General features: G+C 43.7%; 1 protein-coding gene across 1 annotated transcript in view; it reads left to right on the top strand.

The window, feature by feature from the left end:
• The window catches only part of LOC112254196 (transcriptional enhancer factor TEF-5), a 39,598-nt gene extending 15,626 nt beyond the window's left edge, over nucleotides 1–23,972 (top strand). Inside the window, 13 exon segments of the mRNA XM_042319265.1 lie at nucleotides 87–279; nucleotides 282–335; nucleotides 8,143–8,207; nucleotides 8,869–8,931; nucleotides 12,583–12,594; nucleotides 16,218–16,346; nucleotides 16,516–16,559; nucleotides 17,564–17,628; nucleotides 18,016–18,152; nucleotides 18,347–18,520; nucleotides 19,509–19,652; nucleotides 21,401–21,553; nucleotides 21,768–23,972. Coding sequence (XP_042175199.1) covers nucleotides 213–279; nucleotides 282–335; nucleotides 8,143–8,207; nucleotides 8,869–8,931; nucleotides 12,583–12,594; nucleotides 16,218–16,346; nucleotides 16,516–16,559; nucleotides 17,564–17,628; nucleotides 18,016–18,152; nucleotides 18,347–18,520; nucleotides 19,509–19,652; nucleotides 21,401–21,553; nucleotides 21,768–21,881 — 1,221 coding nt within the window. The 5' untranslated portion in view covers nucleotides 87–212 and the 3' untranslated portion in view covers nucleotides 21,882–23,972.
• Nucleotides 23,973–25,971: the final 1,999 nt, after the last annotated feature.

Raw genomic sequence — 25,971 nt, 5'->3', positions numbered from 1 at the left:
AAACTGATGATCCACTACCCAATTTAACTACTGCGCTAAATGACTAAATTGATAAAAATGTTAATGAAGGTCTCTCTCTCTCCCAGATCCTCTGACTGTGGGGCTCGGGGTCGGGCCCAGGGTGAGCCGCCACCATTGCTTCCAACGAGTGGAGTGCCAACGGTAGCCCGGGGGATGGGCTGGACGAGGGGAACGATGAGCTGGACAAGGCCATGGACGGGGACGCCGAGGGGGTGTGGAGCCCAGACATAGAGCAGAGCTTCCAGGAGGCCCTGGCCATCTACCCCCCTGTGGACGGAGGAAAATCATCCTCTCAGACGAAGGCAAGATGTACGGTGAGTAAAACACATACGCACTGTAAAAAAAAATGTATGATAATGTTTTTCATCATCAATGTAGATGCCAAAATAAGATGCTGTGGTTTGATTGGCTCCATCAGCCACATTGTTAATGTTTTACCTCTCAAGAGACATTCTTTGTCGTCAACCAAACCAGATTTAGTAGTTTGTCTAGTTATACCTAACTTAATTTAAGCTTTTAGATACAGAACTAAGTCATTTATGCACTTCTGTACTATTTGGTGTGTAACAGTATAACTTCCGTCCCTCTACTCGCCCCTACCTGGGCTCGAACCAGGGACCCTCTGCACACAACAACTGACACCCATGATGCATCGTTACCCATCGCTATTAGCGCGCACCACCGCTAACTAGCTAGCCATTTCACATCAGTTACAGGTGCGCGCACACACACCAAACTTAGTCCACGTGTCAATTTGCCCTGCATCCCTTTCTGGCTCATTCATTGAAAACGCCTGTGGCTCAATGTGTTTGGATCCCATTCCCTTCTGGAGTGAGGGAGGGAAAACACCTCAGCAGTTTGTAGTCTATAGAAAGAAACGTGTTTCTTTGATGTTCATTATTACTGTTAATGAATATTTTTTTCATCATTCTGATCACCACAGAAAGCTGTCATGTTAAGGCTCTAGTTGTTCTTGCACAATCCATTAGGCAAAGAAAGCAAAGTTTCCCGCCCCTCCCATACGATTGTGTCACAGGCTAAGTAAGATGTAGCCTATTTTTTTCTGAGAGTGCTCTACAAACCAAGTCTGAGCTTGTCTTCCACTGACCCAGGGGCTGGTTCTTCCAGTCTCACTAGAACACAGCAGTGGAGCGGAGCTACCCAGAAGACTAAAGGAGGAAGCTCCCCTCAGCTTGGTTTTCACCTGGCTTTCCTTAGAGCTCCAAACTGGTTCTTTTATCACCTGTCTGTGCCGTCTCCAGCTATGCCACCCATCATCCTCTTCTCTTCCTCATCTGCAGAACAGTACATCTGCAGCCTACTGTGAATTAGGAAAGTGACAAAACCCAGTGGTGTAAACATACTTGAAAGTACTATGAAGTACTTTTTTGGGGTATTATTTATATATTTTTCCAACTTTTAATTTTACTTCACTACACTCCTAAATAAAATAATGTACTTTTACTCCCTACATTTTCCCTGACACCCAAAAGTACTCATTACATTTTGACAGGAAAATTGTCTGGTTTTCTTAATATAAGGAATTTTAAAATTATTTATACTTTTACTTTTGAACTTAAGTACATTTTAGCAATTACATTTACTTTTGATACTTAAGTATATTTTAAACCAAATAGATATTTAAAACTTTACTCAAGTAGTATATTACTGGGTGACTTTCACTTTTACTCCAGTCATTTTCTGTTAAGGTATCTTTACTTTTATTCAAGTATGACAATTTAGTACTTTTCCACCACTGGCAAAACCTGCTCTCTGCTTTTGCAGCAAAACCAAGTGCCATTCATTAGACTCATGTCAGTCTAACACTAAGGTGCTTCTTACAATAAGTAGTCATGCTCACCTGGTCTCAAGAGTAGCTTTTGCTGCTTCTTGAACCAGTTGGACAGCATTGCAATGATTATCTCAACGCCATAAATCAAACCATGGAAACAAAAAAACACTGCAAAAAGCGTTTGAATCCTTCACAACGTCCTATAGGGGTTTAAGCTATTTCCTCCACCAGTATGTTCATTAAAATCGCAGGTGGAGAGAGCGCAATTTAGGTGCTGAATTCCTCTGCATCCAGATGGAGGAATTGGCAAGTTGCTGAGTCGAATCGTGAAAGATCCAGGTGTTCGAAACTGGCTGCATTTGTCTTAAGTTATTTTGATCTCCCACTCTCTCCCTCTGATGGGTGAGGAAGAAGGAAAAAAAAGGGCCTCGGCAGGCTGGGCTGCCGGTTTGAATCAGACAGCCAAGGAGGACCTAAAAACAAATTTAAATGTGGAATCGTCAGGAAATGCATGGGGCACGGGCTGAGATGAGGCTTATTCAGGGGGTTTGACTTCACATTCTCATTCTCCTCACGAAACATCTTTTGGTTTGGGGAACAATGTTATGTTCATCAGCATGATGTCGGCCTGGTCTCCTCCTCAAGTCCAGTTATGCAAGTCCTTTAATTACTGTTAATGTCTCAAAGTTTAATCAAAGCCTGTACCGTCAACCTTTTTAAATCCACCATTGACTTCTATCAGAAAGTATTTCAAGACTATATATTTAGGGGCTTATTTTCATGACTCCGTTGTTTTCCTGTCCTTGCTGTTGTAAAATGGAATGTTTTCGCATGCGTCTGTCAGGAATCAAATTCTTTGGGATCTAAGAGATTTGAAATGTTCGTGGATAGACACGCACATACCTCAGATGACTCAGCTGCTATGCTGCTGTGCTAGCTGCGTTTCTGCACTAGCTGCGTTTCTGCGCTAGCTGCGTTTCTGCGCTAGCTGCGTTTCTGCGCTAGCTGCGTTTCTGCGCCAGCTGCGTTTCTGCGCCAGCTGCGTTTCTGCGCTGTTTCAGAGAACATGGAGAACATACCAGTATCATAGGCTAAGCTTAGCTGGGGTCTAAACAAGGCCAGAGCTCTGATTAGCTCGCCTCTCCAGGCGGGATGTGGTGTTGAGTCTGCCACCAGTTCCATTTACGTCATTTCAACTATATCTGATTTGACTGGATGGCTAGCTAGCTTATGAGCGTATTCAGTGACCTGGCTATATGTCAGAGGGACCTGCGGCTAAATGCCATTTCACATTTGGCTTACTTGGTGAGAGGTTCTTAGAATATGAACGGACCAGTTTAGCACCACTTCCATGTGTCTGTGAATTTGTTTATGTATGGCCTATTAGTGATAATGCATTTATTGCAGTGCAGAACTGCACAGTTTGCTCTGACCACATTGCCATGGTTTGACCTGTCTGTCTATTGACCTTCCCCTTGAGTCTATTGAAGAAGAGACTTTAATGGGAAAACAAGATGGCAGCCCCTCTCCTGGTTTGGCAGGACAGTGAATGTTCAGAGCCTGTAGCTCAATATTGTTCATCAGAGAACGAGCACAACAGAAGTGGCAGGTCAACCCCACAGTGTGTTTCCTCCCTTCGCAGCACAGTGTCAGGACCCCCAGTAGAGGTCAAAAACAGCGCCTGCTTTTTTCCAGTGCAGTAAACACCCCATCCAGTCATCTGAGGCCCTTCTGGCAGCGCCGAGGCATGCCCCCGTCCCTGAAGAAGCCTTCTCACAAGGCGATGACCTCAGACATCTAAATCCTGCCCTGACGTGAGGCCGGGGGAATTTTAACGATTGCACTGCGTGTAATGCTTTCTACTTCACACAGTCTCAGACTGGGGGAGCGCTGCTAGCCTAACACCGTGGCCTCCAAAACCAAGCAAGTCATCATTATCCCTACCATTGGGAATTATATCTGGATTTTTCCACAAGGAATGTTCTTGTGGGAAACCTTGGTATTCCGTGATGACTATTAACCCCGGGTATCATGTGGCGCTCAGAATTGACCAGATTTCCTCAAATGGTCAGAATGTCAGATGACCTTGGAATGGAAAATAGAATGTGGAATAAATTTTTTTACATTTTTAAATCAATAATTAGAAAACCCCCAAAATGGTAGGAACATAGATGCCAGGCCATGGTTCATTCCTCTGTGTCTGTTGGGGCAACTGAGCACCCAGCGCATTTTAAGGGGACAGACAGGTGGAAGACAGGGATCTTTGGTGGATGAGTGTGTGTCAAAAGAAATGTGGCCCGTCTCGTTTTGTGGTGGGGCATTGCTGACATGTTGTTCACCTGTGTTATCGCTGGAGGAAGAAGTTGCCAAGCCCTGAGCACACCTCCGCCTCGCCGAGCCCTGCAGCTGTCACAGCTGCAGTGCACTCTGGGTAAGATTTTTTTTTTTAAAGACAGCAAATGGGGCGCTGGAGGGAAGCTCATGTCTCTTAGTGACCTTCGCGAGCTGCCAGGAATGAGCGATGGGTTCATTGCATGCACAGAGTTAGTAGAGGGACAGAGTAATATAAGCTGCAGTGGGTGGATGAGTATTCTACACTGTGCATTGGTTTGATAGATGGGAGAGGATAGACTCGTGTGATGACTGAGAGGGCCTGGTGTTTCCCTGTTAGCCTCTAGCTGAAATGTCAGGCATGTTCTCTGTGATGGCCGAACAGTATGGTAGCAATTTTAGCATTACCTCAATGTGAAAGGTGGGAGAGAGTTATGGAGCGAGAGAGAGCCTGATAAGAGACAGCAGGAGGGAGGGAGAGAGTGTAGCAGCGAGTTACCTCCACTCCCCATCTCAGTGTGGAAGTGGAAAATTCCAGTGGACAGGCAGTAAAAGGAAAGGATAGGCGTGTCCTGGCAGGGAAGAGGTTAAAACACAGCAAAGTCAGCCTGCGGGGGCTCTGCAAACTGCACTGAGTGGGTGTTGAGCAATCTGAGAGAGCGAAAGAGCTAGAGAGAGGTGATGGTAAACAGGGCGAGGAAGAGGTGGGGGGAGATGCGATAGAGATAGGAGGGAGAGAGAGGAAGATGTACAAAAAGTCCATCCTCTGTGTGTGTGTGTGTGTGTGTGTGCGCGCGCACCAGTTGTATTTCTCGGTGGTGTGTGTGCCAACCTGTCCACCACCTGACTTGGGGCCTAGGAGGCCCCTTCCCTTCCGCCTAGCTGACCCCTCTGTCTAGTCTGAACAGGCTTAGCCAGCCTGCCTCTCAAACCCAATATTCTACTTTGCAATAGTCATGTCAGGCCAGGCAAAAGACAAGCTTATTCCATGGTTTTCAACCCAAGATAGTTACAACATTTAATGAAGACACACAGAACACAACATTTCTTAGAACAGCCTCTGTAAATTAAGCTCAAGTCCGGTTATTTTTGTGTTGACAATCTGTATTCAGTAGGGATGGCACGGATTTTAGAAGCAATTACATGCTGACCACACCGGTCACGTTGCGTGCGCAAGCTTTGAAAAATAAAATGTACACATGCATGTTATTCAAACATTTCATCCGAACTGCACGCGTGCGTCTGTGTAGCCAGGTTCTACTTTAGACGTTTGACATGCTGCAAGTCCTGCCTCTCCCATCAACTCATTGCTTTTTACGAGAATATAGCCATGTGGGTGATTGAAAGATGAACGAGGTCCACACCTTAAAGTTGGTTGCCAACCGCTATATAAAATCCACAGAAGAACAAAAATGAACGAGGAGAGATTAATCAAATTAACTAAAGACCAACTAGGTTTCCTCATTTTATCTGTGGATTAATTGTCAGAGTAGAGAAGACACGATTTTGTATGACTATATTGGTAAAAATTCAACAAAGATTCAGCAAAAAAAAAAAGGGAACATATTCGTTTCAGATAAAACAACCTAATGATTATCTTCCAGGACAAATTACCTAGCAACAGTCGTGTGTGTTTCGATCTGTCCCCAAATAATATAGTTGGTTCAGTTGGTTTTTGGTACTTTAACCTGCGTGTCATGAGCGCATCTGGTGGGGATAGACAAAATCAACATACCCACGATGGCGCACGCTGACCCACGCAGCCGGTTTGGTCAGCATGTTAGTTAGTTCCACTGCTCCCTCAGTCCAGGAGATTGAGAGTAGCAGTTGGGCTAAGGAGAGTAGGGGTCAGTGGGCCAGGCCAGGGGGTAGGGGGGTTATAATTATTCTCTCCCACCTCCTGACTGCGACGGTCAGTGGCAGGTGTTACTGTCCGTTGGGTAAGGGGTCACACACATGGGTTGTTTTGGGAAGTGAGGGGTGTGTGGTGTGTGGGCAGCCTTGATGCCAGGTGGCACTTTTTGGCAAAAACAGTTATGGCTTTGTGTCTCCTTCCAGAATTATACCCTCAGCTGCCACCCCCCCCCCATACCTCCCACTCCAATACCGTCCCCTCACCCCGCCCTCTCCCACAGCCCTACCAGCCAACCCTTGGACGTGAAGCCCATTAGCTTAGTGCTGTGCGCATGTGTGTGTCCGCAGTCCTTACAGGCACAGGCTGCGCTCGCAGGGCCCTGGCCAATCAGACTGGCTAGCACAGATGTGACAAGCTGGGAGGAATGCTAAGAATGCGGAGTCGCTGGGGCAGGCGTGTCCCTCCTGAGCCTGGGGGAAAGGCAGAGGGCTGGCCGGCTGCTGAAGTTTAGTGTCGGCAGACCAGGCAGCTCAATGGCGAGAGAAAGATAGAGAGGCCAGCTAAACTCAGCTCAATGGAGAGAAAGTGAGAGGTTGGAGAGAGAGAGGCCAGCTAAGCTCAGCTCAATGGAGAGAAAGTGTGAGAGAGAGAGTGAGAGAGAGAGAGGAGAGAGTAATTACACCAAGTAGAGCAGAGCCTAAAGGAGGCCAAGGGCCAAGGAGTGTGTGAAAAAGGCACAATGTTAGCTTTTCTCCTGTCATTATGTCTGCGGTGCTGTCTGAAGTCAGTTGGTCTGGCCTGTCACAGGGCTTTTTTTTAATCCTTGGTTTGCGATAATGTGAAGCTTTAGCTGTCCTTTGTTCATAACCTGGACTGTGTGTGTGTGTGTGTGTGTGTGATTTAGAGAGAAGTGTAATGAACTCATGGCTGGCTCTCAGTTACTCTCAGTGAGTGAGGGAGTCATTATTCATGATGGTGCAGCTGTTGTCTCTCTCTCTCTCTCTCTCTCCTTTCACATACATAAACACACTGATGCACATTCACATCGACCCTCTTGGGGAAAATTCCAATAATTTATCTTACCAGCAAATGTCAAAATGAGATGTTTTGAAATGCAGACTTCCCTACCTAGGACAAAGATGTACCGGGCAAACTGTACCGGGCAAAGATGTACCGGGCAAACTGTACCAGGCAAATCCAACAAACATGACCAGACAAGGCTGGTAAATACTAATTGCTTCGAGCATTGACAGATTCCATTGTTCTGTTGCTCTCTCATTTGAAAAACATCCAGAGAAGTTGCATTCAAATAAAAAGTAACCCTTTTGAAGCCCCTATCATCTGTCAGGACTAAAGCCTTTTAAAGCCAAGAATAGAAGGCACTTCTTTGCCGACCTGTCTGTGCAGAATGTCGAGTGTAGATGTTACAATACATTTTTTTTTTTTAAAGAGAACAAACACGTTTTTCAAGTACTGCGTCTGTAATTATGTGACCGCATGATCTAAAAGTCAAACACACTAATGAAATGAAAAAAAAAAAAAGCTGTTGAAACAGTCAGTCGCAGTTGTATTATATGCCTATAAATTATTTTTTAAATAAAAAAATACTAGCCATGTCTCAGTGGTATATAGGAATGTTCACCCACTGACTGAAAGGTTGGGTAATCTGTGTGTTCCTAAGAACCACCTTTTGGGAGATGAATGGTGTGCTTCACCTCGTATTTTGTTCAGCCCCGGTAGATATTTAGCCGCATACCCTTTAGCTCCACCTTGTGTTTGTTGTGTAGAATCATGGGCAACTTTTATCTGGAGCCATGATAAAAGTTGCACCTAGACACAGATCTAGGATCAGTCTTTTCCTTTCCCGAATCTGAACAACCCTAGGGTGGAAAATGCTTATCTGGAGCCATGATAAAAGTTGCACCTAGACACAGATCTAGGATCAGTCTTTTCCTTTCCCGAATCTGAACAACCCTAGGGTGGAAAATGCTTAGCTGATCATAGATCAGTGCACACTCCTTGATTATTTGTGTACCAGCTCTAGAAAAGCCAATGTTTCACAAATGAACGCCTAAAATGTGTGACTCAGATGTGTCTCTTTTGCATGCTGTATTTTTTCATGGAATTCTTCTCCCTATTCCAGGTCGCAATGAGTTGATAGCCAGGTACATCAAGCTGAGGACAGGCAAAACCCGCACAAGAAAGCAGGTATCAATATTAGATTTTTATTTTTAGAGCAATGGGCTGATAAAACCAATTAACCATTCAGACTCAAACATTTATACGGACTTCATTTTACCTCAATTTATTGTTAGAAGTCTTGAGGCTGGAGAAACTACAAGACATGTTAGATATACTGCAGCTTTAACATGTAGAAACTGGGAACTAAACAAATATGTTTTGCAGAAAGAACTCGTCCAATTGTGCACTTTTAGTTTGTAGAAATGAGATTGGACTGTCTTTTGTATTAAAGACATAACACCACCCAAAACAAATCAAATATATATAAATAATGTGTATATATATTTTTTAAAGTAGCGTGTGAATTGCATTAATTTAATGTTTGAGTATCTGTATAATATTGTGTGTTTGTGTTTGTAAGCGCGCGAGCAGGCATGCATCTCTGTGTGTGTGTGCATGCTCTATGATGCTTAAAATTGTCTCGCACCCCTTTAGGTATCTAGTCACATACAGGTGTTAGCACGGAAGAAAGTTCGAGAATACCAAGCGGGTATCAAGGTAGGTGCTACCGAACGGGCCTCCAGCCAACTGTGACTGGGCATCTCTTTCCTCTTTGGTTATGGCCTCTCTTCTCTTCTCTTCTCTCTGTCTCCTTTTCTCTTTCCCTCTTGGCTCTTCTCCTCTGCAGGTTTCTAGCCATTTGCAAGTTCTCGCCCGGAGAAAATCTCGCGAGATCCAGTCAAAGCTGAAGGTATGCGCTTCTCTGCGGGCTGGGCAGGGCGGGGCTGGTCAAGGCTTTGCGCTAACCAATTAGCTCCATTTTGTGCACTTTAGTTCCTATTACAGCCATACATGGATTGGTGCTCCATGACTAGAAAATACCAGTGGTGGCAAACAGCACAGTGCGAGACTCTCAGTCTGCATAGGGGGGTGTATGGGCTTGAGGTCACTGCATGACTCATCATTTAGGCTAACGTGTTTGGGGGAGAATAGCTATCATGCTAAAGCTAGTAGCTACCATGCTAAAGCTAGTAGCTACCATGCATGCACGGCACAGAGAGCTACAGGCTAAAAACATGGTCATCTTTTGACCATTGAAATACATCAACGTTTAGTACAGTACAAAGCTGTAAAGAAATTATATTATAGCATGAGCCGGCTTCATTCTACTGCTTGTCATGTATACAGTAACTCAGCATGTGGTATAGCCTAGAGCAATGCTGTGAGCAGTATGATCTGTCTATGGTGAAAGGTGTTGGCACATGATGGCGTTGTCGCTACAGCTCCACGTACCTACTGTACCTATGCCAGCCATGCTTCTGCCGATAGGCTTTCCTCAGCTCTTCCTCTGCCTTCAACCCTTCTCTCCGCTCTGACCCCAATCTCCATTGGATCTATCGGAATGTCCTCCTGTATGATAGTTAACTACTCCAACTGTGTGCAAAGACCTAGAGCTAAATGTCATATTGAAACCTGCATGCATGTTTACACTACTAGAGCAGTATGCTTAGAACAACTGTGTTAGCTGTATACTTCTATTCCACTTCTAGACCATATTGAGTATAACCTATTCCTTCGAACCTGATTCTCCTTTGAGTTTGATGTTTCTAAGCTTCTATTCAGCAGAATATATGCCACTTGTCTTTTGTCCATTGGAGGATGGCAGGCAGGTGTTTGTTATATCAATCCTCATCCAACTCTAGGTCTGTAATCTATCTCTCAACCCTAAAACAACTGCAAACATAACACAAAGTGAATCAACGTTTTGGGGCGGCAGGTAGCCTAGTGGTTAGAGTGTTGGGCCAGTAACCGAAAGGTTGCTGGATCGAATCCCCGAGCTGACAAGGTCTGTCATTCAGCTCCTGAACAAGGTAGTTCACTGGTAGGCCATTGTAAATAAGAATTTGTTCTTAACTGACTTGCCTAGTTAAATAAAAAATAAAAAAAATACAATAGCATGCCTGAGGAAATTGCGTTAAAGTGTATTAAATGACTAATTTAGCAAAAAATGCAATTGGTAGTTCACCATTTGCCTTTGGAAGTTTATTGGACCTTTAGACTTCTATTTATTAAGACAGGAAGTATTCTAGTTGACCGTATCTAGTAGAGAGAATCTTATACGATAGGGAATCCCCCCATTATTTTATCACCCCAATGTTTGGACATTTCGTTTTCTCATGAGGGGGATATTCCCTACATTATTGTCCCTACTTGCGTAGTTCCTGTCCCATAGTTAAATTCGGCTCCCCTTTGATGTCGATATCCCTTGATTTATTCATGGCTCCTTCTAGGTTATTTAGCGATAACCATGTAAGTAATGCCATAGTTGGTATCGTGTTCTGCTCTAGTCTTTGTATTGAGTTTAATGATGTGAGATATCTGCAGCTCACAAACTAAGAACCAAAAGATATAATAAATGATTACTTGTTATAAGTGCTTATGTTTTATTATTAACTCGTACTATGTTCTGCCTTTGTATGGGAAAAAAAATATATATATATATATATATATATATATACTGCTCAAACAAATAAAGGGAACACTAAAATAACACATCCTAGTTCTGAATGAATGAAATATTCTTATTAAATACTTTTTCCTTTCCATAGTTGAATGTGCTGACAACAAAATCACACAAATTATCAAATGGAAATCAAATTTATCAACCCATGGAGGTCTGGATTTGGAGTCACACTCAACATTAATGTGAAAAACCACACTACAGGTTGATCCAACTTTGATGTAATGTCCTTAAAACAAATCAAAATGAGGCTCAGTAGTGTGTGTGGCCTCCACGTGCCTGTATGACCTCCCTACAACACCTGAGCATGCTCCTGATGAGGTGGCGGATGGTCTCCTGAGGGATCTCCTCCCAGACCTGGACTAAAGCATCCGCCAACTCCTGGACAGTCTGTGGTGCTACGTGGCGTTGGTGGATGGAGCGAGACATGATGTCCCAGATGTGCTCAATTGGATTCAGGTCTGGGGAACGGGCGGGCCAGTCCATAGCATCAATGCCTTCCTCTTGCAGGAACTGCTGACACACTCCAGCCACATGAGGTCTAGCATTGTCCTGCATTAGGAGGAACCCAGGGCCAACCGCACCAGCATATGGTCTCACAAGGGTTCTGAGGATCTAATCTCGGTACCTAATGGCAGTCAGGCTACCTCTGGCGAGCACATGGAGGGCTGTGCGGCCCCCCAAAGAAATGCCACCCCACACCATGACTGACTCACCGCCAAACCGGTCATGCTGGAGGATGTTGCAGGCAGCAGAACGTTCTCCACGGCGTCTCCAGACTCTGTCACGTCTGTCACATGTGCTCAGTGTGAACCTGCTTTCATCAGTGAAGAGCACAGGGCGCCAGTGGCGAATTTGCCAATCTTGGTGTTCTCTGGCAAATGCCAAACGTCCTGCACGGTGTTGGGCTGTAAGCACAACCCCCACCTGTGGACGTCGGGCCCTTATACCACCCTCATGGAGTCTGTTTCTGACCGTTTGAGCAGACACATGCACATTTGTGGCCTGCTGGAGGTCATTTTGCAGGGCTCTGGCAGTGCTCCTTCTGCTCCTCCTTGCACAAAGGCGGAGGTAGCGGTCCTGCTGCTGGGTTGTTGCCCTCCTACGGCCTCCTCCACGTCTCCTGATGTACTGGCCTGTCTCCTGGTAGCGCCTCCATGCTCTGGACACTACGCTGACAGACACAGCAAACCTTCTTGCCACAGCTCGCATTGATGTGCCATCCTGGATGAGCTGCACTACCTGAGTCACTTGTGTGGGTTGTAGACTCAGTCTCATGCTACCACTAGAGTGAAAGCACCGCCAGCATTCAAAAGTGACCAAAACATCAGCCAGGAAGCATAGGAACTGAGAAGTGGTCTGTGGTCACCACCTGCAGAACCACTCCTTTATTGGGGGTGTATTGCTAATTGCCTTTAATTTCCACCTGTCTATTCCATTGCACAACAGCATGTGAAATTTATTGTCAATCAGTGTTGCTTCCTAAGTGGACAGTTTGATTTCACAGAGGTATGATTGACTTGGAGTTACATTGTGTTGTTTAAGTGTTCCCTTTATTTTTTTTGAGCAGTATATATACACACATTCAACAGGCTCAAAAGAAGATGATACCAAGTCATTATGAAGTCTTATAATGCATTTGAGTGCATCATAATGCATTCCACCTGTTGTCTTTTAGTTAAAGTGTCTAACTTTTCTTCAGGGATAAGAACATTTTTATTTCAACATCCTAGTGGCCTACAGTACATCTTGAACTTTATTATTGCTGTATTTAGTATGTACTGACACAGCCTATAAGCAAGCCCATAGTCTATCAGCATATCCATTTAGGTATATGCAGTTAGATGTGTATACTAATCGTTTCTCTTTCCTTTGATTCAGGCCATGAATTTGGTAAGTGGATTTGACTTTTGCGATTTGCTTCCCCCCTGCTTGGCGGTGCCAGTACATTGTCCACTCTGCTAATGCCCTCTGCTGGCATGGCAACCCAACCCCGACTGCTATCCCATAATAAAGAAATGCTTAGGGGGGGGGAAAAGGGGAATGTGTGTGCTTGGAACCACATTGCTGTGCATCGTACCTGATTGTGCTAAACACTGAGCAAATTGCTTGTGCAGGGGGATTCTGCTTCTCCGGGGGCTGCGTCTTCTGAGATACACTTTCCTCTCACAAGCCAGGCCTTCTTTGTAATGCTTGTTCAGTGTCTGCTAAATACACAAACACAAGGAATGTTTGCAGCAGCATTAGCAAACATTTCATGTCAGTTCCATGTCCATGGGCTATTGTGATCCAAGAGAACGTTAAGGCATCGGCCTCATTCAGATAAACATCACGCTTTGATTCCATTGAGCGTCACTTAGATAATATTGGAATTCATTTCAATGTGATTTACTTGTCTAATTCTGAGGCAAAGCATTTGTAGCGCATAAGTTCAGGGAGCTTTATATTATAATACCCCATTCACCACCAATGTGTACTGTGCTACTTAACCTAGGGATGCACTTACACCATTTAGTGCTCGAATCATCACAGTACATTGTAATATTGTAGAGAAAACAAACGTTGCCCATGTTCCTCCATCTGGCCGGAGTCTATAGTCGGTTATAAACTGGGTGGTTCGAGCCCTGAATGCTGATTGGCTGAGAGCCATGGTATATCAGACCGTATACCATGGGTATGACAAACCATTTATTTTTACTGCTCTTTATCACATTGGTAACCAGTTTATAATAGCAATAAGGCACCTCTGAGGTTTTTGGTATATGGCCAATATACCACGGATAAGGGCTGTGTCTAGGCACTCCGCATTGAGTCGTAACCTAAGAACATCCCTTAGCTATGGTATATTGGCCATATAACACACCCTCTTGGGTCTTATTGCTTAATTATACTGCACTGCAAATCACTACTACCGTAGGATATGCTGTTTCTCACCCTAGAAAATGTCAAATTCTCATCCCTGTGCAACTACAGCAAAAGGCGTTGGCCTTTCAGATCCACTCCCCCCTCTCCTCTCTCTATTTCTGACAGGGGTCCTCCACTTTAATTCACAGCTCCCATACCAAATAATCGTGGGGAGTGTAGTGCAACTTTACTGTCCCCTCTGTACTTTGTGCCGTGACACTAGTTTCGTGATATTGCTATAGTGTGTCAGATACTGGATCTGTGGAAGTTGTGAGACGCACACCGAAAGTGACGTTTAAGCATTATTGTTGGGGTAAACGTACAGGTAGGGCCGAATGCTCTTGAATGTCCAGGTACAAACATGTCAAGCTTAACCATAACCATCTACGCTTGATTTTTATATCTCTGGCAATTACAAATCAGCAGAACATTCCAGACAAATCAACTGCAATCTGACCAAATACAGTGCATTTGTCAATGCAGCGTTATGAAAGAGGATTTTTTTCTATTGCAGTCGTATTTCCTATTTTGTCTTTTTCCATAATGAGAGTGGTGGCGTCAACCAGATTTTCTCAGAGACAAACTCTTTCTGAAGGATGTTTTCCTTCAAGGTCTCGGCTAAATTAGAATCATGTGACTCCTGGAATGTTCTGTTTGATTTTGTGGCTTGAAAGCTTTTTCATCTGCGCATTGTTGAATGGTATAATTAATCATACCAGTGTATAGATGTTCTCTTCACGGCTTCTTTTCAATTACTGTAGCCAAGTAGTACTCCAAAACGTTGTTGCTGCAAAGTGTTCATTTTCAAGACTCAGATGTGTTGTATGTTTATTTAAGAGACTAATGAGTACATAAAAAGCTCAGATATTTGAGATTACAGTATAAAATGTTGTGATAGTAGTAATAAACTGAGCAAAAAAAGAAACGTCCCTTTTTCAGGACCCCGTCTTTCAAAGATAATTTGTAAAAATCCAAATAACTTCACAGATCTTCATTGTTAAAGGGTTTAAACACTGTTCCCCCATGCTTGTTCAATGAACCATAAACAATTCATGAACATGCACCTATGGAACGATCGTTAAGACACGAACAGCTTACAGACGGTAGGCAATTAAGGTCACAGTTCTGAAAACTTAGGACACTAAAGAGGCCTTTCTACTGACTCTGAAAAACACCAAAAGAAAGATGCCCAGGGTCCCTTCTCATCTGTGTGAACGTGCATTAGGCATGCTGCGAGGAGGCATGAGGACTGGCCAGGGCAATACATTTCAATGTCTGTACTGTGAGACGCCTAAGACAGTGGTACAGGGAGACAGATCGGACAGCTGATCGTCCTCGCAGTGGCAGACCACATGTAACAACAACTGCACAGGATCGGTATATCCGAACATCATACCTGTGGGACAGGTACAGGATGGCAACAACTGCCCGAGTTAGACCAGGAACGCACAATACCTCCATCAGTGGTCAGGCTGTCCGCAATAGGCTGAGAGAGGCTGGACTGAGAGCTTGTAGGCCTGTTGTAAGGCAGGTCTTCACCAGACATCACCGGCAACAACGTCGCCTATGGGCACAACCCACCGTCACTGGACCAGACAGGACTGGAAAAAAGTGCTCTTCACTGACGAGTCGCGGTTTTTTCTCACAGGCGTGATGGTCGGATTCACTTTTGTCGTCGAAGGAATGAGGGTTACACTGAGGACTGTACTCTGGAGCGGGATCGATTTGGAGGTGGAGGGTCCGTCATGGTCTGGGGCGGTGTACAGCGAAGACATCCTCCTCCTTCATGTGGTACCCTTCCTGCAGGCTCATCCTGTTATGACCCTCCAGCATGACAATGACACCTGCCATACTGCTTGTTCTATGTGTGATTTCCTGCAAGACAGGAATGTCAGTGTTCTGCCATGGCCAGCGAAGAGCCCGGATCTCAATCCCATTGAGCACCTCTGGGATCTGTTGGATCGGAGGGTGAGGGCTAGGGCCATTACCCCCAGAAATGTCCGGGAACTTGCAGGTGCCTTGGTGGAAGAGTGGGGTAACATCTCATAGCAAATCTGGTGCAGTCCATGAGGAGGAGATGCACTGCAGTACTTAATGCAGCTGGTGGCCACACCAGATACTGACTGTTACTTTTGATTTTGACCCTCTCCCCTTTGTTCAGGGACACATTATTAAATTTCTGTTAGTCACATGTCTGTGGAACTTGTTCAGTTTATGTCTCAGTTGTTGAATCTTATGTTCATAGAAATATTTACACATGTTAAGTTTGCTAAAAATAGTTGACAGTGAGAAGATGTTTCTTTTTTTGCTGAGTTTAGTTGTAACTGTTTTTGTATGACTATTAAACCTACTGTGTTGTTTCTGGGGCACTGTGAGTAGCCTTGTAGTTATGTCACGCCAGTGAACAAAACATTAAGAACACCTGCTCTTTCCATGACAGTCCAACCAGGTGAATACCTGTGAAAGCTATGATCTTTTATTGGATGTCACTTTTTAAATCAACTCAATGTTAGAAAAGGTGTCCTTAATGTTTTGCACACTCAGTGTATGTACTAGGTATTAGACTGCCCCCTAGTGGTGCATCTCCCTCACCTCTCCCTTCTCGTCCACAGGACCAGGCGTCTAAAGACAAGGCCCTCCAGAACATGGCAGCACTGTCGTCTGCTCAGATTGTGTCACCGAGCCTGATCAAGAGCCAGCTACCCCCGCTGCCCCATTCACCCTACCCCCCGCAAGCCAGGGTGAGCCCTTCTACGCTGGGTTTGAGATTTCAATGATTGCTCTCTCTGCATTGACACTATTTACAAGTATTTAAACATTATTGTTATACTAGTAATTGATGCAGGCTGTGAAAACAGTACAGTAAAGTACATTACCTGAGCAACTGATTCTGTCATCTTCGCCTTACAGTTTTGGCCAGGCCCTATCCCAGGACAACCTGGCCCCTCTCAGGAGTGAGTATGACTTAACTATCTGTTGAGTGACAGGTTCAGGTTGTATGTTTGGACTGTGCGCTTGATTGATTGATTGACACTTGGTGTGGAGTGGTGGGTTCTCTTTGGCACGTTTAACGGATCGCATTTGTGCACATCAGGCTGGTTCTAGAGCTCAACCCGGGAAGGATTCCTGGGCTTGGCCGCAACAGCTATGCGTAAGTTCCTTCCTAGTCTAGCTATAGCACAAGGCAGCACTAACTCTGCTTCAGTATGCTTCCTGCTCTCATTCGACAACCAGGCCACAGCCAGCTTCACGTCCGAGAGCGAGAAGATCAATCACAATGCTGGAGTTGTCTGGAACGTCGTTCCGTTCTGACCATTTGGCATGTAAATCACAAAGCCATTTGTGATATAAAAACGTCACACAAAAAGGCGATTTCAAGACAAACTGGCAGCAGAATCAGTCCCTGACATCACCTAACTTCCATATTCATGTTTGTCATTCCAAATTTAAAGAAACTCTTCCATTGACTTCAAAGCATTACTTGCACACAGAAAAAGCATATGGATTTCTACGGAATTGGCCCATTGGGAACGTTGGTGTGACACTCAAGCAGCCCTCTGAAATGATGAGTGTCACAAATGAGCAGAGAATGTCCTCGTGAAGGACAAACATGTATCAAATTAATCGATCAATCAATGAACCAATCAGAGTACGTAAATAGCATCACTAAGTGTATGACGTAGTGCAATATGACACGAGTTAAGCAGAGGTGGACTTACACCTAGCTGGTGCAGCCACATGCCTATGTTGAGACACTAGTCATAACACTGTGGATCCACGTCTGTCTGACATGCCAATGAAGCCCAAAGCCACATGCCACTAGCATAACCAGGTTTCACGTGGAATTTCACTTTCGGAAATGTGTTTTTTCAACTAAGAGTTGGATAAGGAATACTGAAAAGTTTGACTCCTAAATGTATAGTAACAATGATGTGATGTGACGATCGATCTCTTTCAGTATCAAACCTTTTGCACAGTCCCCATACCCAAACCTACCAGGCCCTGCTCCCCCACCTATATCAAGTGAGTATAGAGTACAATTTAATTCTCATTCATTCATGCTTCATGATTTCTAAAAATATGTTTTTACACATGAGACCAGTCCCAAGTTGGCAGTAATGAAACTCGATTGAATAAATAACATTTTACCTTTAACTAGGCAAGTCAATTAAGAACACATTCTTATTTACAATGACAGCATACCGGGGAACAGTGGGTTAGCTGCCTTGTTCAGGGGCAGAATTACAGATTTCGGTTACTGGGCCAACACTCTAACCACGAGGCTACCTGCCGCCCCAATATAACATACACATCAGCAATATATCTGGTGCCTAACATTAATGCAGAAATTAAACATCTTCCGAGACCTCAGCCGGACTGTCTCTCTCGCGCTCTGTCTCTCTCTCTAAGCCTATGAACCCTTGGCACCCCCCCTCCCCCCGGCTGCTACGGCAGTACCCGTGTGGCAGGACCGGACCATCGCCTCCTCCAAGCTGCGGATGCTAGAGTACTCTGCCTTTATGGAGGTGCAGAGGGACCCGGACAACGTGAGTCACCAAAACCAACGACAGCACCCAACCACGTTAACCAAAACAGTCCTAATTGCAGATAAAAGCCTTTGTTTGTACGGTACACATAGTCAAGATGAGCCAGACTATGTCTAGCACTAACTCAATATGGCCAAGCTAGACTTCTGTCATCGCAGCTGGTCTGACCATCTTTCTCTCTCTCCACCCTGCAGTACAGCAAACACCTGTTTGTCCACATTGGTCAGACCAACCCTTCCTACAGCGACCCTCTACTGGAGGCAGTGGACATCAGGCAGATCTACGACAAGTTCCCAGAGAAGAAAGGCGGACTCAAAGAGCTTTATGAGAAAGGCCCCCAGAATGCCTTTTTCCTAGTCAAATTTTGGGTGGGTAATTATGACGTCATCTTTCTCACTATTGTATTTATTACTGATGGTTTGACAAATCTATTTGATTATTCTTTGATCCTCACCTTGAATGCTTTACAGCAGGGTTCCCAAACTGGCGGCCCAAATTTGATCCGTGGGTAGATTTATTTGGTCCCCCAAGTCGAATCCAGGTGAAAACTATGATCCCTTATTGATGTCACTTGTTAAATCCCCTTCAATTAGTGTAGATGAAGGGGAAGAGACTGGTTAAAGAAGGATATTTAAGCCTTGAGACAGGGGATTGTGTATGTGTGCCATTCAAAGGGTGAATGGGCAAGACAAAAGATGTAAGTGCCTTTGAACAGCGTATGGTAGTAGGTGCCACACTCAACAGTTTGCCGTATGTATCAAGAAAGGTCATCCACCCAAAGGACATCTAGCCAACTTGACACAACTGTGGGAAGCACTGGAGTCAACATGGGCCAGCATCCCTGTGGAACGCTTTCGCCACCTTGTAGAGTCCATGCCGCAATGAATTGAGGCTGTTCTGGGGGCAAAAGGGGGTGCAACTCGATATTAGGAAGGTGTTCCTTATATTTTGTGCTCTCAGAATTTAGAAAATCTGTTCAAGTATTTCCACGTACAGTATAATAGACAGGCGTGATCGTATACAAATGTAAGCAAGTTTGAAACGTTGATATTTTAGTAAAATATTATCTGTTTGGGCTTCTTGCAGTCTACAAATGATTCGTAATTGTGTGTCGGGCCCCCTGACCATTAGTTGAGGATCCCTGCTTTACAGGGGAATGTGTGGTTTGAAAACATAATTGAAAAAAACAGAAAAATACATCTTTCACACATTTAAACCTACACTGTCACACAGTCCCTTTTGGTGGTTTGATTATTCTAGAGTAGAGTAGAATAAGGAAAAAAATACATTATTTGAGGTTTTAGGCCTGTTAGCTGAGCGTTAATCTGACTCGTCCGGTGTGACCCCTCTCTGCAGGCGGATCTTAACAGCAGTGGCATGCAGGACGGCCCAGGCTCCTTCTATGGAGTCAGTAGCCAGTACAGCAGCTCTGAGAACATGACCATCACCGTCTCCACCAAAGTCTGCTCCTTCGGCAAACAGGTGGTCGAGAAAGTAGAGGTGAGGCCATTTTCAACTGGGTCTGCATTATGGTCACAAAAACAGCCGTCAGGCCGTCATGGTAAATTAGGAGGTGCACTTAAATGACTTAACTGGTTAGATTAAGGTTAAACGAAGTGGGAATTCAATTGTGTCAATTTACTCTCGGAAATTATACGGTATATATTATACAGTTGAAGTCAAGTTTACATACACCTTAGACAAATACATTTAAACTCAGTTTTTCTCAATTCCTGACATTTAATCCAAGTAAAAATTCCCTGTTATGTCAGTTAGGATCACCATTTTATTTTAAGAATGTGAAATGTCAGAATAATAGTAGAGAATGATTTTATTTATTTCATCACATTCCCAGTGGGTCAGAAGTTTACATACACTCAATTAGTACTTGTTAGCATTGCCTTCAAATTGTTTAACTTGGGTCAAACTTTTTGGGTAGCCTTCCACCATAAATTTGGTGAATTTTGGCCCATTCCTCCCGACAGAGCTGGTGTAACTAAGTCAGGCTTGTAGGCCTCCTTGCTTGCACACGCTTTTTCAGTACTGCCCACAAATGTTCTATAGGATTGAGGTCAGGGCTTTGTGATGGCCACTCCAATACCTTGACTTTGTTGTCTTTAAGGCATTTTTCCACAACTTTGGAAGTATGCTTGGCGTAATTGTCCATTTGGAAGAACCATTTCAGACCAAGCTATAACTTCCTGACTGCCTTGAGATTTTGCTTGAATATATCCACGTAATTTTCGTTCCTCATGATGCCATCTATTTTGTGAAGTGCACCAGTCCCTCCTGCAGCAAAGCACCCCCACATGATGCTGCCACCCCCACATGATGCTGCCACCCCCGTGCTTCACAGTTGGGATGGTGTTCTTCAGCTTGCAAGCATCCCCCTTTTTCCTCCAAACATAACGATGGTCATTATGGCCAAACAGTTCTATTTTTGTTTCATCAGACCAGAGGACATTTCTTTCAGGTTATGTTAATATAGGACTCGTTTTACTGTGGATATAGAAACTTTTGTACCCGTTTCCTCCAGCATCTTCACAAGGTCCTTTGCTGTTGTTCTGGGATTGATTTGCACTTTTTGCACCAAAGTACGTTCATCTCTAGGAGACAGAACGCGTCTCCTTCCTGAGTGGTATGGCGGCTGTGTGGTCCCATGGTGTTTATACTTGCGTACTATTGTTTGTACATATGAAGGTGGTACCTTCAGGCATTTGGAAACTGCTCCCAATGATGAACCAGACTTGTGGAGGTCCACAATTTTTTTTCTGAGGTCTTGGATGATTTCTTTTGATTTTCCCATGATGTCAAGCAAAGAGGCATTGCGTTTGAAGGTAGGCCTTGAAATACATCCACAGGTATACCTCCAATTGACTCAAATGATGTCCATTAGAAGCTTTTGATAGGCTAAAGCCACAACATCATTTTCTGGAATTTTCCAAGCTGTTTAAAAGGCACAGTCAACTTAGTGTATGTAAACTTCTGACCCACTGGAATTGTGATAGTGAATTAAGTGCAATAATCTGTCTGTAAACAATTGGGAAAAATTACTTGTGTCGTGCACAAAGTAGATGTCCTAACCGACTTGCCAGAACTATAGTTTGTTAGGAAGACATTTGTGAAGTGGTTGAAAAAACGAGTTTTAATGACTCCAACCTAAGTGTATGTAAACTGTACTTACCTCAACTAAGATTGTTTGCTGTTTTGGGTAAGAGTTTTAAAATCTCTCTGTGTGTGAATTGCAGACGGAGTACGCCCGAATGGAAGGAGGGAAGTGTGTCTACAGAATCCACCGCTCTCCCATGTGCGAGTACATGATCAACTTTATCCACAAGCTCAAACACCTGCCAGAAAAATACATGATGAATAGTGTTCTGGAAAACTTTACCATCCTTCAGGTAACATACTGCATTGCAAGATACTAACTCAAATTTTACAATGCACTGACATTTCAACTGTGGTCATAGGACTATAGCTGGGTGATCCGTTTTTGACCTCATGTTGTTTTGCTTTGCTAATTGATTGATTGATGATATTTACTGTCTCTCACCTGCTGCAAGACCATAGCTGGATCACGTTTCTTATCTAATTTTGACGCACTTTCTCCTTCAGGTGGTGACAAACCGTGATACTCAGGAGACCTTGCTGTGTATAGCGTTTGTGTTTGAGGTCTCAACGAGTGAACACGGGGCACAGTACCACGTCTACAGGCTTGTCAAAGACTGACCCACCCACCGTTCTGCAGGGAGGTTTGGGAATCGGCTTCCAAAGTACTGCGTGACACAATCTGTACAGTACACACAGACTGCTCAACTGCCAAGAAACATTTAAAAACGATGTTAGAATGAACTGACATGAACAGATTTTATACTTCCACACATGTTTTGGTAAAATAGGAAAAAGGATGAAGTCTCAGACAGGAACGGCAACTTATTAACCATATATTTAAAATGTGCTAAGACAAAGTGGGTCATATTGGTAATGACAATAAATGTACAGTAGCTTGAGATGTTTTCACTGAGGGAATGAGAAGGTGTCCAAGGTTAAGAGAGTTGTCTCCAAGGGAACACACTCTAAGCAATATGGGAATAAGTGTATAGATTAGAACGGTACAGCTACAAGGACCATCGAAGAAGAGCAAACCCAAAATAATCAAAGTAGAACTTTCCTACCGAGTGGTGTTGATAAATTAGATAGCCAAGAGCCTTTCTCCAAAGACAAGTATTGATTGATTGCCAGCCTCTCTGGAATGCCTTATTTACTACCTCTGGTCTTTAAATAAAACAGAAAGAAACCAGACAGATATAAAATGCATAAATGAATTGGAAACTGAACATTACTATGCAGCTCACCCTTATCTAGATCCTCGAAGCACACTTCTTATCCAGGCACATTGTGTGACGGACAGAGATGGATGAAACTCTTATTCGTTTTCAATTGATGCGTTGTCATGAATGGTTACACGTTTGGCTGCAGTCCACATGTACAGTAAGGGGATAGCGCGATCAGATCATTCAGTTTCGAAACCCTTGGCTTATTGGGTCTAGACAACAACACATTTGTGCTGTGGTGCACTTAAAATATCAAGAAAGGGTGAAGCAACAAATATGTTTATTTTCTGCCTTTAGTTATGATATTGAAATTAACTGTTTCTGTACTGTGAGTCAGTGGATGCTACAGGAATATGTGTTACATAGGAGTATTTTTGGGACGTGTTTATATTTGTGATTGACTTTAACTCGGCACAGAGACTATAGCTGTTCTCTTAGAGTGGAGGGGATTCAACACTGTTTTCTTAAAAACATGGCTTGAGAATTCTTCCGATTAGAACTTGCCAAATTGTAACTGACCAAATGTACGGGTGAGTTCAACTAATGTAAGAACTTCAGGTTCTCTTATCTAATCTCCCCATTTGAGCAATCCCAATTGATGGATTTCACATTTAGTCTGATTGTAAAGCCTACATGATGTAAGAGAAGTTTATCTTTTGTAATGTAACCAATAAAAACAAAAGCTCTCTCTTATCATGAGTTTATCAACAAATTCTACTCTTAAATTTGTCAATGCCATCAGCCAATGAAAAACAGCTTTTATGTTTCTAAAAATACCTATCCTCTCTGTGCTGTGGTGTGTGACCATTGATTGTTATTTATATTGAAACAAATGGTGGGAGGGCTGGGCTGGGCTATGGGCCATGTGTTTATCTTTTGCCATGGCAATGGAGGTGTTACAAGTATTGCTGAGCTAAACTTTATACTAAAGACAAGATAAATGTCATCCCATGGATCTAGATAGGGGAAAGTCTCTGCCTTGGATGGTTCACTGGGCTTCTGTCAGAAGAATTCATACATCAGACTTTGTATGGTGGATTTAGTACACCAGGATTTGAATGTCATACTTCAAAAGCTAGACTTAAAACAACTGCTTAATCTTTACTAGCAGATGTCTCAATTGTACCTTTTTTTTACAGGCCCCTTTTTTTAAATTATCATAATTCATATTTTTGTTTGTTGTTTTCTTTTGACTTTCATTGGAAGCCATATGCATCCATTGAAAATGTGTTTTTGTTGACATTGATGATAAGATCTTATGTATCATAATCTGAATGGTGTGGGCAAATTTTTGTTGGTTAATAGGTGGTTTACTGTGGCCTTGGTTACCAATTGTGCATTGCATTTTTGTATGTTATCTTTGAAGTAAGGGGGGTTGTATTATATAATCCAATCAAAAATATGTATAATCTAACAATAAAAGACGCATTGTGCCTTTGGGGCCATTTTCCCCCAGAAAACCCATTAAAACATGTTTGTAATTTGAGTGGTCAATGCAGTCCTTTCCAGATTAGATACATTGTCTCTTAACTATTGTAGATGGCACCATTGTTATACTGTTTAAGTCAGTGCATGTGCAATATATTGTACAGTACACTTCCCTTGGTCCTCTGTCACATTTCTAACTATGATGTAATTTCACAATTCCATAGCCTACTTGAGGACAAGGACAAACACAAGAGTAGGCCACCACCAACCTCCTGTGGAGAAGGCTTTATTCAGATATATTGTCAAGATACAGTATTTTATACTATTTGTATGCACTGACTGGAGAAATCAATGTTTGACACAGCCTTTTAGGGAAAATTAATGAACCCAGATTCTCAGAGGCTCAAGCACAGACACAGGCCAGATGTGTAGGTCCAGTCTGCCCCAGTGTCTGTGCGTTATGATGCTTTTAATACAACTTTTTTATTTAACCAGGTAGGCTAGTTGAGAACAAGTTCTCATTTACAACTGCGACCTGGCCAAGATAAAGATAAGCAGTGTGACACAACACAGAGAAACACATGGAATAACCAAACAGTCAATAATACATTAGAAAAAGTCTATATACAATGTGTGCAAATGAGGTAGGATAAGGGAGGGCAATAAATAAGCCATAGTGGCAAAATAATTACAAATATAGCAACTAAAACACTGGAGTGAAAGATGTGCACAAGATGAGTGTGCAAGTAGCGATACTGGGGTGCAAAGGTGCAAAATAAATAACAGTATGGGGATGAGGTAATTGGATGGGCTATTTTACAGATGAGCAATGTACAGGTGCAGTGAGCTGCTCTGACAGCTGGTGCTTAAAGGTAGTGAGGGAGATATGAGTCTCCAGCTTCAGTGATTTTTGCAGTTCGTTCCAGTCATTGGCAGCAGAGAACTGAAAGGAAAGGCGGCCGAACGAGGAATTGGCTTTGGGGGTGACCAGTGAAATATACCTGCTGGAGTGCATGCTATGGGTGGGTGCTGCTATGGTGACCAGTGAGCTGAGATAAGGCGGGCTTTACCTAGCAAAGACTTATAGATGATCTGGAGCCAGTGGGTTTGGCGACAAATATGAAGCGAGGGCCAGCCAACAAGAACATACAGGTCGCAATGGTGGGTTGTAATATTGGGCTTTGGTGACAAAACAGATTGCACTGTGATAGACTGCATCCAATTTGCTGTGTAGAGTGATGGAGACTATTTTGTAAATGACATCGCCGAAGTCAAGAATCGGTAGGATAGTCAGTTTTACGAGGGTATGTTTGGCAGCATGACTAAAGGATGCTTTGTTGCAAAATAGGAAGCTGATTCTAGATTTAATTTTGAATTGGAGATGCTTAATGTGAGTTTGGAGGGAGAGTTTACAGTCTAACCAGACACCTAGGTATTCGTCCACATATTCTAAGTCAGAACTTTCCAGGACAGTGATGCTGGACTGGCGGGCAGGTGTGGGCAGCGATCGGTTGAAGAGCATGCATTTAGTTTTACTTGCATTTAAGAGCAGTTGGAGGCCACGGAAGGAGAGTTGTATGGCATTGAAGCTTGTCTGGAGGTTAGTTAACACAGTGTCCAAGGAGGGGCCAGAAGTATACAGAATGGTGTCGTCTGCGTAGAGGTGGATCAGAGAATCACCAGTAGCAAGAGCGACATCATTGCTGTATACAGAGAAAAGAGTTGGCCCGAGGATTGAACCCTGTGGCACCCCCATAGAGGCTGCCAGAGGTCTGGACAACAGGCCCTCCGATTTGACACACTGAACTCTGTCTGAGAAGTAGTTGGTGAACCAGGCGAGGCAGTCATTTGAGAAACCAAGGCTGTTGAGTCTGCCAATAAGAATAAAGTGATTGACAGAGTCGAAAGCCTTGGCCAGGTCAATGAAGGCGGATGCACAGTATTGTCTTTTATCGGTGGCGGTTATGATATCGTTTAGGACCTTGAGAGTGGCTTAGGTGCACCCATGACCAGCTCGGAAACCAGATTGCATAGCGGAGAAGGTACGTTGGGAATCG

This window comes from Oncorhynchus tshawytscha, unplaced genomic scaffold (genome assembly GCF_018296145.1).
Source record: "Oncorhynchus tshawytscha isolate Ot180627B unplaced genomic scaffold, Otsh_v2.0 Un_contig_1824_pilon_pilon, whole genome shotgun sequence".
In the NCBI taxonomy this organism is placed as follows: domain Eukaryota; kingdom Metazoa; phylum Chordata; class Actinopteri; order Salmoniformes; family Salmonidae; genus Oncorhynchus; species Oncorhynchus tshawytscha.
Note: the sequence above shows the minus strand (reverse complement) of the source record. Positions and strands in the feature narration are given on the sequence as shown.